This window comes from Squalius cephalus (genome assembly GCF_949319135.1).
Source record: "Squalius cephalus genome assembly, chromosome: 8".
Lineage (NCBI taxonomy): Eukaryota > Metazoa > Chordata > Actinopteri > Cypriniformes > Leuciscidae > Squalius > Squalius cephalus.
In genome coordinates, this window is record NC_137129.1 from 29,186,192 (window position 1) to 29,201,655 (window position 15,464).

A 15,464-nucleotide genomic window follows, 5' to 3' on the forward strand; every position below is an offset into this window, starting at 1 on the left:
CGGTTGACTCAAAGATTGAATGATCAATAAACATCTGTCTTAATCATGATCGACTCATTCGAACGAATCATTTGAACGAATGAATCAATGACTCGCTTATTAAGATGGATGCCTGGCGACACCTAATGGCGGTTTAGTGTTGTTTAAAGCATCATTCTTTCCAACGTGTGTGTGCAACATTATCATTGTCAGTGTGGACGTCTGTATTTTTCTTTCACTTTTATATTAGCGTTTTAAAAGCACCCGCTCGTGTCATGTCGATTAACCGGTGGGAAAATATCCTCAGACACATACCTAATAAATGTATATTTAAATACAATATTGGCCTACCTGGTAAAAAGGTTTATATGCTATTTTGATGTCCTTTTGGACACAAGAGGGCAGTATAGCCCTATGTTTGCTTTTTTGTTTAACCAAATAGCACTAAATAGCCTGTTTTTAACTTTTTCATTCTTCTTGAATTGCAAAAACAGAATAAAATGGGTTTAGTTGTGATATTTGTATACTTTTATATAGAAATAAATGGTATATAATTACATTTTTAGAAAATTTGAGGCTTTTAGTGTTTCCTTTTTGGACATTACTTTAATCCCTCGCCATAGCAAAACCGTTGGAGATATTTATTATCCGTTCACAATTTAGCATATTTAATGTATTTTCATAATGTTGAAAAAGTTTGGTGGGAATAAAATAAATAGTTTAAGAGGAGTGGCTAAAAATTCAGAGGCTGATTTAGCAAAAAAATCCATATTCAGACCAAAATATCTGACTTCCTGATGGCTGGAGCTAATGAATGTAAATTAGAAAGTTGTCCAGCTTGATGAGAAAAATATACAAACTAATTTTTTTTTACTGTATTTAAAACTAACCCCCCCACTTTTGTCAAAAGCATGTTGAAAGTGACATACTTCCTGCTGCCAGTTGGTGGCGCTATAACTTTGACTCACAATAGTTACATCCATCTGATCGGCCTCTTACCACGAACACACTGCTGAAGTTTCATCAAGATCAGTCAATGTATGCAGAATTTATTCCACTTTGTGCTTCTCTTTTCTCGCCATAAATTCGATTCCTCGCCACGGCCAAACCGTTCGAGATATCAAAAATCCGTCCGCAATTTAGCATCCTCAAAGTCTTGACTACATGCACACCGAGTTTGGAGGGGACACAGTGAATTTTCTAGGAGGAGTATTTCACATTCCACAGCAAGCATTTTCCAAACAACCCATAATAGCCGACTTCCTGTTGGGCTGGCGTAAAACTTGAAAGAGGGAAAGTTGTTTGGCCCGATGAGATCTATATGTGTACCGAGTTTCATATTAATGCAAGCGTGTTTGATATATGGAACAAGTTTCCAGACCCCGTTCAAGGGGGCGCTGTTGAGCCCCCCTGCCACGCCCGTTTCTGAAACTTTTCACATGTCTACTGGCTAATAAGTGTTATGTGTCTGTCGAGTTTCATCCAATTTCAAGCATGCTAAGAGTCTCAAACGCATCCGAAAAGAACATTAAAGTTTGATGCGTTGCCACGGCAACAGTATCTAAGATATCAATAATCCTTTCACAGTTCTACATCTGCTGTGTATTTACATTATACACATAAAGTTTGAAGCAAATCGGGTAAAAATAAGAGGGTGACTTCAAAGCATTTTGAAAGTGACACACTTCCTGTTGCCAGTTGGTGGCGCTATAACTTTGACTCACAATAGTCACATCAATGTGATCGGCCTCTGACAACGAACACACTGCTGAAGTTTTATCAAGATCAGTCAATGTATGCAGAAGTTATAACACACTTCCTGTTTCTCTTTTCTCGCTATAAATTCGTTTCCTCGCTACGGCCAAACCGTTCGAGATATCTGTCCGCAATTTAGCATCCTCAATGTCTTGACTTCAAGCTGCCCGAATTTGCTGGGGATCGGATGAATTCTGTAGGAGAAGTACATTAAATTCCACAGCATATGTTTTTCAAACAACCCTAAATAGCCAACTTCCTGTTGAGCTGGCGTAAAACTTAGAGCACGAAAGTTGTTCGGCCCGATGAGATCTATATGTGTACCGAGTTTCATATTATTACATGCAAGCGTGTTTGATTTATGGACCAAGTTTTTGGATGCTATTCCAGGGGGCGCTGTCGAGTCCCCCTGCCACGCCCGGGTACCAGCTTCAGCCCGGCCCTAATGGCCGCGGGTTCTGACCCGTGTGCAAAGTTTCATGAGTTTTTGAGTCTGTTAAGGGCCCCAAAAGCCCCCGAACCCTTGAACAACAATAATAATAATAATAATAAATATAGCTGCGAGCAGCGATTACGGGCCCAAGCCGGTGGCACCGCAACCCCGGTGCCTTTAGTTACCTAAAGGCACCGGGGTGGCGGTGCCGCCGGCTTTGGCCCTTCATCGCTGCTCGCAGCTATATTTATATATATATATATATATATATGTATATATGTGTGTATATATATATATGTATATGTAACAAAAAATATATATATATCACAATTTAGCATCTTTAACCTGTTAAGCCCGTAAACCCGGTACCGGGTTGGAATTGCGTTATTAAGATCGTATTTACGATCGTCCTTTAATATTTAAAGGTCCTGATGAAACATTAACAGTCATATGTGATATTACAAAGCTTAGACCCTCTAATTTTCACACAAAACCATCATTTTTTCATTCATTTTACATATTGCATCATTTAAATGTTTAAATTCCTCCACCCGCAACCGAAATACCGATCAAAAGTAAGTGTGATTATGAATTTTAATATTGATGGCATTGGTCAAATTTGATGAACAAAGGCAAGTCATATATCAAACAAAAGCTTTCTTTCTCAGGATTTTTGCTACATGGTTTATTTAGTTGACATAATACAACAGATCAAATGATTGCAGAATGAGTCGCGAAGTACATCTTTGATCTTTGTAAACAAACTAGGAGAAACGTTGCATTTCATCTCCAATTACAGCATGTCTGAGGTAAAAGTAGTCAAAAAGATACATAGACTTTCACCTTAGACTGTTTTCTTCAAAATGAGTCCATTTTCACCTTTATGTGAGTTTCGATTGAGAAATAATCCATCGTTATGTCTCATTTAGTCCAGTAATGCAGGAAATAAGTCGATCCTTATGAAAATGGCAGTCGATCCACATGATATGTCCACATGCTATATGATATCGCCGACGGATGATGACGAACAACGCATCATTGGAAAGCTAATGATCTCAGCATTACGTGAACATGTCGTGAACCCACCTTTCCTCTAAACGAACCAGAGTCTGAGATATTCAGCGCGCAATTTTACCTATATTCTGCGGCGCGCAGTTTGGACGCATTTAGAGTCGTGCACGCATTACAATGCTCACTCTTGCACTCATTCACAAAATGTTAGACACATAATATTTTTTTCAGTGTTTGGCGACATCTAGTGGAATCAAATGGAACTTATAATAGGTAGCTGTTGCACACAATACCACAGTTATACACTTTCAAAGAAAGATTCAATGAAAAAAACACACAAAAGCGCCTACTTTTTTGTGTGTTTCTTTTGATATTTTAAACACATACAATAGTTTTTATTACATTTGACACTTGATTTTGTTTGTTTAAAGGGTTTCCTATAAAATGACACCAATATATTGCATTTACTTCACTGTATGTGGGTAAGGGGAGCCATCAGATTTGGGTATGTCCAATTTCATGCGGAATTCCAAAATTACCCAAAGAGTTTAAGGGGTTAATGTATTTTCATCATGTTGAAAAAGTTTGGTGGCATGAAATAAACCACTTAAGAGGAGTGGGTAAAAAATCAGAGACTGATTTTGCAAAGAAATCCACATTCAAACCAAAATGTCTGACTTCCTGTTGCTCGGAGCTAATGACTGTAAATTAGAAAGTTGTCCGGCTCGATGAGACCAATATACGTATTGTTTTTGTAAACTGTAGGTAAAACTAACCCCCCCACTTTTGTCAAAAGCATTTTGAAAGTGACACACTTCGCCCTTTCAGGGCTTGGGCCCTAATAATAATCCTTAGGAAAACAATAGGGCCTTCGCCCTTTCAGGGCTTGGGCCCTAATAATAATAATCCTTACGAAAACAATAGGGCCTTCGCCCTTTCAGGGCTTGGGCCCTAATAATAATCCTAACGAAAACAATAGGGCCTTCGCCCTTTCAGGGCTTGGGCCCTAATAATCCTTCCGGAAACAATAGGGCCTTCTCCCTTTCAGGGCTTGGGCCCTAATAATCCTTAAGAAAACAATAGGGCCTTCGCTCTTTCAGGGCTTGGGCCCTAATAATCCTACCGAAAACAATAGGGCCTTCACCCTTTCAGGGCTTGGGCCCTAATAATAATAATAAATATAGCTGCAAGCAGCAATTAACGGGGTTCAAGCATTTAAGACCGTCATGCCAACTATGCTGTTGGGCTATAGGTTGAACCAAAATGTAGGCCTGAAACCATAAAATATCCATGATGGAGAATGCGCAAATGATATAAATCTATAGTACCAGTGCACCCTAATTCTTTGAAAAAAATTATGGTTTTAAACATTTGTTTATCACCCAATGCTGGATAATTATAAAGATTAGATTTAAAAGATGTATTGTCCCTCTTGTGGACAACAGTTTTATTTAAGGCTTCATCTTCAGTTTAAATGTTTGATAGAATGTACTGTGAGCCCTCTGAGCATCAGAAATCCTTGAAACCTGGCACGTTTCTTCAAAATCAGTTGTACTCAATTATCTACACCGTTTTGTGAAGTTTCTACTTTGTGCACACAATATATAGACATGTTACTCACAATGGGCCATACCAGAAATATATAAAAAATTGTATCTGCCAAACGGTTTCATCGATCAAAATTATTTTGATAACTTTTTGCCATGAGGGTCTCTAGATGATGCATGTGATGTTTCGAGCAGTTTGGACAAACGGTCTGAGGAATTCGAAAAAGTAGAATTTTCAAATAATCACAAATATTTAACAAATTATTTGATTGACAGCAGTGGTTCTTGAGGCAAAGTTGTCCAGAATGAGGAGATCTATCAAATGATATGCATATTGTGTGGATGGGTGAAACACCACGTGATTACAGAGACATAAAACTCGTTAGCGCCATCTAGTGGCAGATTTCTTTCAAAATTCTTACAGACCTCTAGGGCCATGAGTTGAACATGCCCACCATGTTTTCTTCCGATCAACCTTCGTTAACCTTGTCTAATAGGTGCTCAAACTTCACTGGCTAATGGCGGCCATGTTTTTTGAGATACACCAATGTCCTCATAGAAGGGCATGGCACACTGGACAAAGACACTGCATGCCCATTTTCAAGTCAATCGGACTAACGGTAGGGTAGTTATAAGCTGTTTTATGCCTTTTTCGTATTATAGCGCCACCAAGTGGTGAATCGCTGTGGATTTTTTTGTGTGACCACAAAATTAGCTCGTGCATGAGTATAACAAGTTTGGTGAAAATATCTCAATGCTTTCAAGAGTTATAGCCATTTTAGTGAAAGTGGCCCCGCCTACTTCAAACGTTTTGGCGTCTCATGGCGAGCGTGAATCACCGATCAGAATTATTTTGATAACATTTTGCCTTGAGGGTCCCTTTCAGGGCTTGGGCCCTAAAAAAATAATCCTTACGAAAACAATAGGGCCTTCGCCCTTTCAGGGCTTGGGCCCTAATAATGAAGAAAAAAAATAATCCTTCTGGAAACAATAGGGCCTTCGCCCTTTCAGGGCTTGGGCCCTAATAATCCTACCGAAAACAATAGGGCCTTCACCCTTTCAGGGCTTGGGCCCTAATAATGAAGAAAAAAAATAATCCTTCTGGAAACAATAGGGCCTTCGCCCTTTCAGGGCTTGGGCCCTAATAATCCTACCGAAAACAATAGGGCCTTCACCCTTTCAGGGCTTGGGCCCTAATTACAAACAATAAAACAAATACAATATTACAAATATATGAATCAAACTAATTATGTTTTTCAGGTACAATGTTTATTTAAAATGTAGTTAGAAATAAAAAAATATAATCAAATGTAAAAGTTAAATACTGTGTAGTCTTCACTGTATGAATTAAATGTATTATTATTAAAACTACAAAAGTTATTCAGGCAAGAGCAGTAAGTTGTAGTGTTTGAGTTGACAGCATCACCTGACACAGTTGATTTTTACCTGCATTTGGCAGGTTGATGTTGTTAATTTCAAACACTTGTGACAAGACTTAAAACTGGACTCCAATTTGAGCTTGAGTTCCACAACTCTTTAACAGTACAGTAACTGGGTGTGGGTGGATTGGCTTGTCTTCTGCTTTCAGGCAAAGACTGATGATATCTTCTACATCTGGCTGACCAAACTGACTGCCCACCGCCATTTCAAGAAGAATGAGGCTATAAACCTTCACCATGGGGTCTTGCAAGCACTCTCGACAGGGAACGGCAGTACTTTGCCTGCCATGGCGAGTCTTGCACAGAGAAACAGAGTGATGGTAGGCATTTAGGTTCTTGTTAAACATGATTGCTTTTGACATTCCCAGTAATTTTCTCAGTGACAATATTTGAAGAGTTCAGATGCAAAAGCATCTAAGTGCCATCTGAAATTTTCTTCTAAAATTATCATTTTTATCAAGCTCGTTTATTTAAGTTCAGTAATTTCACTTAAATGACAATGAAAATTACCTATTAATTGCCATTTAAGTGAAATTACTGAACTTAAATATACAAGCTTTATAAAAATGACCATTCTAGAAGAAAATTTCAGATAGCACTTAGAGGCTTTTGCATCTGAACTCTTCATTTGCATCTAACTTTATCATTATTTTAAAGTTCTGTTTTTGGTAACACTTTAGAATACTGTTCCATCATGAATTAATTAATTAATATACAGGAACAAATGAGTAATGCAATAACACTCCAGTAACTATTAACTAACAAGAAATTCTGATTAACAAATTACTAAGTATTAGCAGTTGAATGTGGTAGTTCACTATTAGCTAATCAGTAGCTACTATTTTTTTTTCATACCTCCCAGAGTACTACTAAGAACTACTATCTAATAGTGAACTACCACATTAAACTAAGCACTATTACTTACTAATTCGTTTCTTGGTAGTTAATAGTAATTACTGGAATGTTAATAATGCGTTACTCATTTGTTCTTGTGTAGTTATTCATTAATGACGGAACAGTATTCTAAAGTGTTACCCTGTTTTTTTTAAGTGTTAAGTTTTTACTGTCTTGGCTTTTCCCCATTAATCTGTTGTATTTTTATTTTATTTTTTCTCCACTAGATTCCACATTATCAGAGCTCAGCATCATTGTCCGGGTCAGAGACACAGGGTTCACCATCAGCCTCTTCATCTCAAGGGAATAGTAAAGTTTCTGATTGGCTAAAACAGACAGAGGATGTTGACTTGTGTCATCAAGGTATTCACCACCCAATTACCTTTTAATTCAGCATGAGTATATGGGAAATCAGTAAAGGTTCGGAAGAAATAAAACTGATTTTGGACATTTCTAATCACAATTTTTTATGACTCATTCTTTACAGTAATTTGCAAATGATATAGTGAACAAAAATCAAATCAAAACTATTTCAGCATTCATCAAAGTTAGTCAAATGTGTCCAAACGTTTGACTAGTAGTATGTAAATAATCCCTTATTCAGAAATAGTTTTTTCTAACTCAACCATTCCACCATTACATAAATTAGGCATTTCTTGTGACCCTTAATTTACCTTACACAAGTAGTTCCCAAACTTTTCTCTTTCTCTCCAGAAGTATGGCCAGGGCTCTCTTGCCTTGGTAGTCCTTTTCCACTCCAATCCTAAATGCAACTAATGTCTTGGAAATAGGATGGATGGATGGATGGATGGATGGATGGATGGATGGATGGATGGATGGATGGATGGATGGATGGATGGATGGATGGATGGATGGATGGATGGATGGATGGATGGATGGATGGATGGATGGATGGATGGATGGATGGATGGATGGATGGATGGATGGATGGATGGATGGATGGATGGATGGATCGTCCGTCCGTCCGTCCGTCCGTCCGTCCGCTAGGGAAATTCAAGTTTCCAGTAGCAACAATTAATAACAAACAAAAAAGACAAGCAGCCCAATATACATACATAAATTAATAAATTAGGCCCTGCTCACAGGGATGAATTAGAAAGCCGTATCGCCCGAGAGACCAGTCCAGTCTGTCGTCCAGCTGCAGACCTAGGTATTTGTAGGTCTTGATAATTTGACCAAAGTTAAACATTTATTGTTTGAACTTTGTCAATTTATTATTGACTTCCTCAGTCTGTCTGTGGAACAGGACAGAAACATCCTGTCGCTGAAGGTGCTCTTTTGCCTGATGGTGTTGTGCAGTGGGGGATGGACATTGTCCAAGATGGACAAAAACTTGCTACGGGTCCTCCGCTCTGCCACAGATGTTAAGGAGTCAAGTTACACACACCCAGCACAGAACCATCCATCTTCACAAGCTTATCCAGCCACGTGGCGTCCCTTTTCTTAATGCCGCTCCCCCAACATACCACAACATAGAAGAGGATGCTAGCGATGACCGTCAGGCAAAACAACACCTGCAGTAGCTTCTACAAAGACTGAGATTTCTCAGGAAATGGTTGACTCTGTCCCCTCCTGTATAGAGCAACTGTGTTCTTGGACCAGCTGCAGACCTATGTATTTGTAGGTCTGGACCACCTCTACACAGACGCCTTCGATGAGAAGAGGCTGCAGGTGGGGCCTCAGTCACCGGAAGTCGATCACCAAATCCTTAGTTTTTGTAGTGTTGAGCTATAGATGATTAAAGCTACACCACCTCACAAAGTCCTCAATCGGGGTACGATACTCCCCCTCATCGCCATTCTTAATACACCCCACGATTGCAGTGTCATCAGAATACTTCTGCATGTAACACAATTCCAAGTTGTGCTTAAAATCTGAGTTGTACAGGGTGAACAAGACCGGGGAGAGCACTGTCCCCTGTGGTGCTCCTGTGCTGCTGACTACGGTCTCAGAAGTGCAGTCCCTCAGTCGAACGTACTGACAACTCCCAGTAAGAGAGTCTATAACCCACTTTATTGTTCCTCTTCTGCAGTGCACATGTAAATTTTAACTGCCAGCTGTGGAAGGTGTGTTGGTGCCCTGCAACTGCAGAATTAGTTTGAATTTCTGAAACGTGTTACTGAGGTTTGCAAGTTCCATTAGAAATTTATTGTTGAAATTCTGAAGTTCATAAATAACAAACACCCTGGATAAAATTTTCCCACACAACAGCCAACTGGACTCGCTGTAAAACAAAACAACTGTGTGAACAGGTCTCATTTCCTCGCAGTGTTCAAAAATCCATGCTTTGACTGGTCCTGTTTTAATGTAGTTTATGGTGGTGATATCTGTCAGTACTCATCTGTTTAGACATTAGCACCTCACTGTGTCCACTGAACATTGTGGGACATGCGCTTGACTAATGCTTGCAGCACTCTTCATTTCTCAGCCATTGCCTGAGCCCCATCTGTGCAGATCTTTACACAGTCCTCACATTTCAAATCGGCATCTTTCAAGTAAGTATCAAGGATTTTGATCAGTTTTTCTGCAGTGGATCTTAGTTCTAAGCTTGCAGAAAAACAAATCCTTCCTCAAATCACTTATGGTCAAATGGAACAAACCTTTTGTGTTCATGATGTGAAGTCTCTAAGTGTTGTTTTAGCTTGTTCTGCTTCATACTGTCAGAGGCTAATATTTTGAGGAACACAAGACACTGTGGTCTCACTTCACTACCCACCGTTGTACTAGTGAATCTCAAGGCGAGATATGCATCGTCATATTTTCTTATCTTTGTTTTAATAGTTGTGACGTTTGAAGTAGATTCATCATCGAGTTGCGTTTACCTGGCACTGGCAGTCCTTTCACAAACTTGTGCATGTTTAGTGCAGAACCATGCATCAATCATGTATATCTTTACATGGCTCCCTGGAGTACTCAATTCTGATTAAATTTCGCCATCTAGCGGTACTGCGAGTCATCTTGAGGTGATAAAAATGGTTTTGTTTATTTATTTACTTATGTTGCAAGTAAATAATTGATAAATAAATAGATAACGTGCCTCCCCCCCAGCTTAGAACCACTGCCTTACACATAGTTTTGTCTTTTTTTTTTTTTCTTTTTTTTGTTGATGTTTATTGCTAGAAAATTCAATGAGGTAGAGACAACTTTTGAATCCAAGTGCTTCAGAATATAAATTTGTCACTTCCTCAAACATTCACCCTCTCATGCACAGAACTTGCCAGATGTAAGCTGGATTTGGCTGAGCTCTCGAGTTTAATCCAAAAACTTCACTGGCATGAAGGTGGCCTACCCATCACAAGCACCGACCTGGAACGTCGCATCAGCATGCAGGTGAGTCTGCTTCTGTGCTGACACAGAATGTGTCTGCTTTCTTTTTGCCACAGCCAGCTAACACAAAGCAAATGTAAAATTAAAAGTGGTGATCATTTGATGACAGTTGCAGTATTAAATAATGAAGAGGTAAACATGGTAATTGTTTTCCAGAATCTTAGTCTTGAGAAACCCAAAAAGAAGTCTGGAAAGCTCTGGGGTCACTCCCGAACACTTTCACGAGTCGAATCGCTTGACTTTGTAAGTTCATCACGATTATGTTCTTTGTTTGTGGTTTTATAAACATTTATCGTTGGATGTTCTTACAGTGGGTCTCATTCACTATTAATGCATAGAAGTGTTTTTATACATGTGTGCCTAAAAGTCTCACAATTTTGTCAGTCACTTCAGGTGCGTATGCTTGTAAATCTGTTCTTACCCTCATTATAATGAATTGCTAATGAGTCCATCTTATTCTAAATGAGGTAGTGTATCCACTATTAGTATTTGGCATAATACACAGCCAAACCATCTCTATAGTCGTGCTGCATGCTATACCGGTGTTATGGTAATATTGCAGTGGCCAAGGGTCAAAATCCTGAAAGTGCAATAATATTTTAATGGTAGTATTGCCGTTACATTACTGTTGTATGTATGAAATGTAGTAAATATTCCCAGATAGTATGCACTACTCTAACTGAAAGCAGTTGTCTCAAACTCTGCATGAGGCATGTTTTAAAGCCATCAGTATTTGCAAAACCCTGGACAGTCATTCCAGCATCTATCTATCTTAATACGGAATGACTGAAATCTTCATAGCTGTATGTGAAAATAATGTTTTTCCCCCTTAAGTTGCCTTTATATCTGTGTGAAAACCTTTTTATACACACGAATGCATACGTAAGCATGGTTAAATGAAATGCACAATTAGGCTTTATCTCTTGCCCTCTGTATGCTCCCAACTACTGCTTCAGTTTCCTGACAATAATTCTATTTCCATCTCTGACATTTGGAGCAGTTATCTTCAAGCCATTTGGGCACATCAGGTGGTTTGGCTGCTTCCCTTCAGTCCATCCCAGATTACGTTTACTCCCAGCTATCCACACCTGAGGTCTCCTCACTGGAAGGAAAGAAACTACAGATGGACATTTGTGCCTTGTGTGAAAGAGGTACCTTGTTTAATTCCTTCTGTCACTACAATTTTAAATGCAGCTGCAAAAGAGTAGAGCAATTTTACATCTTTAGAGTTTAAATCTCGCAATTTTGATTTTTTTAAAAACATTTTTTATAAGAATTAAAATATGAATTCTGTTCTCAATTCTGAGGGGAAAAATTCTGAATTTCGAGATTGCTATGGGGGAAAAAAAGGCAGAATTGTGAGTTTGTCTAGCAATTCTGACTTTTGTTAAAAGCACTTAAAACATACTTGAGTCGAAGTAATAACTATTTCAACTACTTTTTTCTTTTTTTTACTGAAGTGCAATTCCTAAAAAATAAATAAAAAAAAAATAAATAAAAAAGTTTAATTAATGTAATGTATTTAATGTTTGTAATTACATTTTTTTTCATAGATCAGGTTCCAAAATTAACATGCTTACTTGAGTCTTGACATTGTTGGGATAATCTTTCCATAAAAGTCAAGTCACCTTTATTTCTATTGTGCTTTTTTACAATACAGATTCTTTCAAAGCAGCTTTACAGTGATAACTGGAAAATAATGCAACAAAGTTTGTTTAAACTTTGTATAGATAAATACATCTATACTATACACATGTCAAAACAATGGTACATAAATATAATGAACATGGTGCATGCTATGCCTGGTTACACAGAAAATAAACTATTTGGTTCAGCTTCCTTCAAAAATCCTATAAAGGTGTTCCATACTTTGAAAAACTTTTCAGGATTTCCCTTAACAATATATGTGAGTTTCTCCAAAGCCAAACAAGACAATTTCTGTAACCATTGTTTAAAATTAGGGCTGTCTGTGTTTTTCCAATGACGAGCGACTACAAGTTTTGCTTGTAATAAACAGAAGGTCAACATTTTCTTACCAGAGCTAGTTAAAGTGCAAGTTACAGGGAAAATATTAAATATTCAAAGTTTAGGACATTTGGGGACATTCTGTTTCACCACCAGTAACAAAAAGTCCAAAACCTTTTCCCAAAAATTTGACCTTGAGGGCACTTCCATGAGCAATGGTATAAAGTTCCTATCTCTAGGTTGCATTTTATACATTGATTGGGAATGTTGGGATTAAATTTATGTAGTAATTCTGGAGTTATGTATGCTCTCATAATCCACTTGTACAGCAGAAGTTTAAATCTGGTATTAATTGTCTGGGTTTGGGCCTTTAAGCAGATACACTGCCATTCATCTTCTGTTATATTCTCACTTATATCTTGACACCAAGCCAAATGCTTTTTCTCCGTATTTTCCTTGCAGTTAGTGGAGATCAGTCTATAAAACAAGGAAACTTAGCACCATTAAGGTGATTTAAAGTATTTTTTTCTAAAGGGGACAGATCTGGTAAGAGAAGAGAATGATGCTGTGTCTTATTGATACAATTCCTAATTTGAAGATATTAAAAAAAAAAAAAGGGTTTTAGGCAAATCAAACTTTTGTCTTAATTCCTGAAAACTGAGCATAGTTTCATTGCTAAATAAATCTGCCACCTTGTTCAAACCATTTGATGCCCAGATTTTAAAACCACCGTCATGTGTCCCTGGCATAAACAGTGTTTCCCCAAATAGGGATCCAAATGATGTATTATGTTCCTACTTTGCGAATGTGACGTGTCAATAACTGTGGAACGGTCCAAATTAGGATCTAAGGTACAATTAAAGTCACCAGCGACTATTAAGATACTCTGAAGGGAAGACAAAATTAAGAAAAGATTATGAAAAAAAATGTGGTTCATCTGTATTATGGCCATAAACACTTACAAGATTACAATATACGTTGAACATCCTATCACTGATTATAACATATCTACCCAGTGGATCACGCATAGTTTTTAAAGCAGAACTCGGCAACTCTAGCGAACTCTAGTCACTTCTTCGCTGATTTTCCCTTTTGTTGTCGCATGTTTTCCCCACGAGCTCCCCCTACAGCTGTGGGGCGTATATTTCACAACACGGTCGTAAAAAACTCACTTGCGGCGGCCTCCTCCCCCTCTCAAGTCCCCAAGTTGCAAGGTTGGTTTTCCGCCTGGGAACGCTGGGGGGAGCGGGGAAAGTCACCAATATCACCAGAACAGGTTGTTTGACCATCCAAATGATTTCTAGACAGTTTTATTAAGTTAAAAAAGTTACCAAGTTCTGCTTTAATATATGAAATGGGACTGATTTATGTATCGGCACAGCTACCCCTCTTGAGTGTGAGCCATATGATGCTGCTAGAACCTGCCCATTTACTCAGCTGATTATCCAGCTGATTTACTCAGATGTTGGCTGCTCCGCTTCCCGAACATCCTCTGGCAAGACCGCGATGAATTTGCCTATACTTCAGGAGAGTCGAAGAAATGACAACGGTCTCCGTAGATAATGCTTGGCGGGGAAAATCATCCCATACTTAATCTTCCTCTTACGAAGCTCTAGCTTCACCTCCTCAAATCGCTTTCATTGTTTCAATACCTCGGACAATAGATCGGAAAAAAACATAATGTGATGATTCTGGAACATCACTGTGCCTCTTTCCTGAGCTGCTCTCAGTACTCTGGCTTTGTCAGCATTGTTAAAGAATTTCAGTATCATTGTTTTTGGCCTTGACAATGCGTTTCCAGCTTGTTTGCCACAGCTGGGTAACCTGTGTGCCCTTTCAATGATCCCCGGTGCTGGGAAGGTGTCTGCACCTAGAACGTGAGGAAGCCAGCTTTCCAAAAACGAAACGGGTTTATTTTCGCCGATTCCGTTTGGAAGTCCCAGAATCCGAAAGTTAGAGCGCCGGCTTCTACACTCGGCCATGTCAAGAGCAGAGGCAAGATCCGGCTTGGCTTGGCTGATTCGGCTCTCCGCTTTGGTAAGTCTTTCAGTGAAGGCAGTGAAATCCTCTTTAACTTCTTTATACCCTCTGGGGTCTGAGGTGTTTTCTGGGCCCTGGAGGTGTTCTGACATGCTCTGACATTTGTTACTTGTGATATTTTCATGGCTAAAGTCTGATTACACTGTATTCAGCACAAACTCTGCTACAATAATGTCAGCAGCATGTATGTAAAAGTTTGTAGTTTTGAGATAATGACGTTTATGCATGGTTTGTGAAAAAACAAAAACAAATTGTCACTGAAATAAGGTCAAGAAACCCATACTGATTATTTCTTCACAAGACTTTTAAAAATTGTATCACGTATAGCCTAGAATATTTTCTTCAAAACTATGTGAAAATCATCCTGCCCACTGATTCAGATAAGACAATATATTGATTTAAAATTTGTAAGACATGTTTTGTGTGAGAAAGCTTTATGCAAGGAGGTGTGAATACATCATGAATATTGATGTTTCACACCTGAGAAAGACAAAGACCCTCCCCTAATTGCCCTATCAGGTGCTATCAGGCCCTATCATTGAGGAACCTTGCACAAAGAATGAGGAGATTTTAAAAAAAGAATGGCTTTTAGATTGTTTGGATTTATTTCTAACACAACATAATCCAAAGATCAGAGGTGGGTAGAGTATCCAAAAACTGTACTCAAGTAAAAGTACAAGTACTTATAGAAATATTTACTCAAAGTAAAAGTAATAATTTTAATAGTGACTTGAGTAAGAGTAAGAAGTATCCAATGAAAAAAACTACTCAAGTAGCTAGTTACTAGTTACTTCACATCATACATTATATATAAATATGACTATTATTATCATAATTAGGCTATCTTTGCAACAAAAACAGAAGAGACAAGCATTATTTCTGCCATCTGTAGCCCGAAAATCATTGCCTGTCCTTTGGTTTGTATAATAGTAATTTATACAACTACATTTGGATTATTAGACAATGTCGAAATAGTGACTCTGCAGAGTTTTGTGTAACACTTACCTCGAGTAGTAGATAAGTAATGCTATGTTAGGACCAGTGTCTAGGCTC

The 15,464-nt window shown here is 38.4% G+C and overlaps 1 protein-coding gene across 3 annotated transcripts in view; it reads left to right on the forward strand.

Annotated features, from left to right (window-relative positions):
- The window catches only part of LOC307162534 (oxysterol-binding protein-related protein 7-like), a 272,901-nt gene that overhangs the window by 128,344 nt on the left and 129,093 nt on the right, over window positions 1-15,464 (forward strand). For all 3 annotated transcript variants that reach the window (XM_079877912.1, XM_079877913.1, XM_079877914.1), the window contains exons 6-10: window positions 6,314-6,484; window positions 7,286-7,421; window positions 10,291-10,409; window positions 10,563-10,649; window positions 11,407-11,557. In XM_079877912.1, coding sequence (XP_079734038.1) covers window positions 6,314-6,484; window positions 7,286-7,421; window positions 10,291-10,409; window positions 10,563-10,649; window positions 11,407-11,557 — 664 coding nt within the window. The remainder of the gene's footprint in view (window positions 1-6,313; window positions 6,485-7,285; window positions 7,422-10,290; window positions 10,410-10,562; window positions 10,650-11,406; window positions 11,558-15,464) is intronic.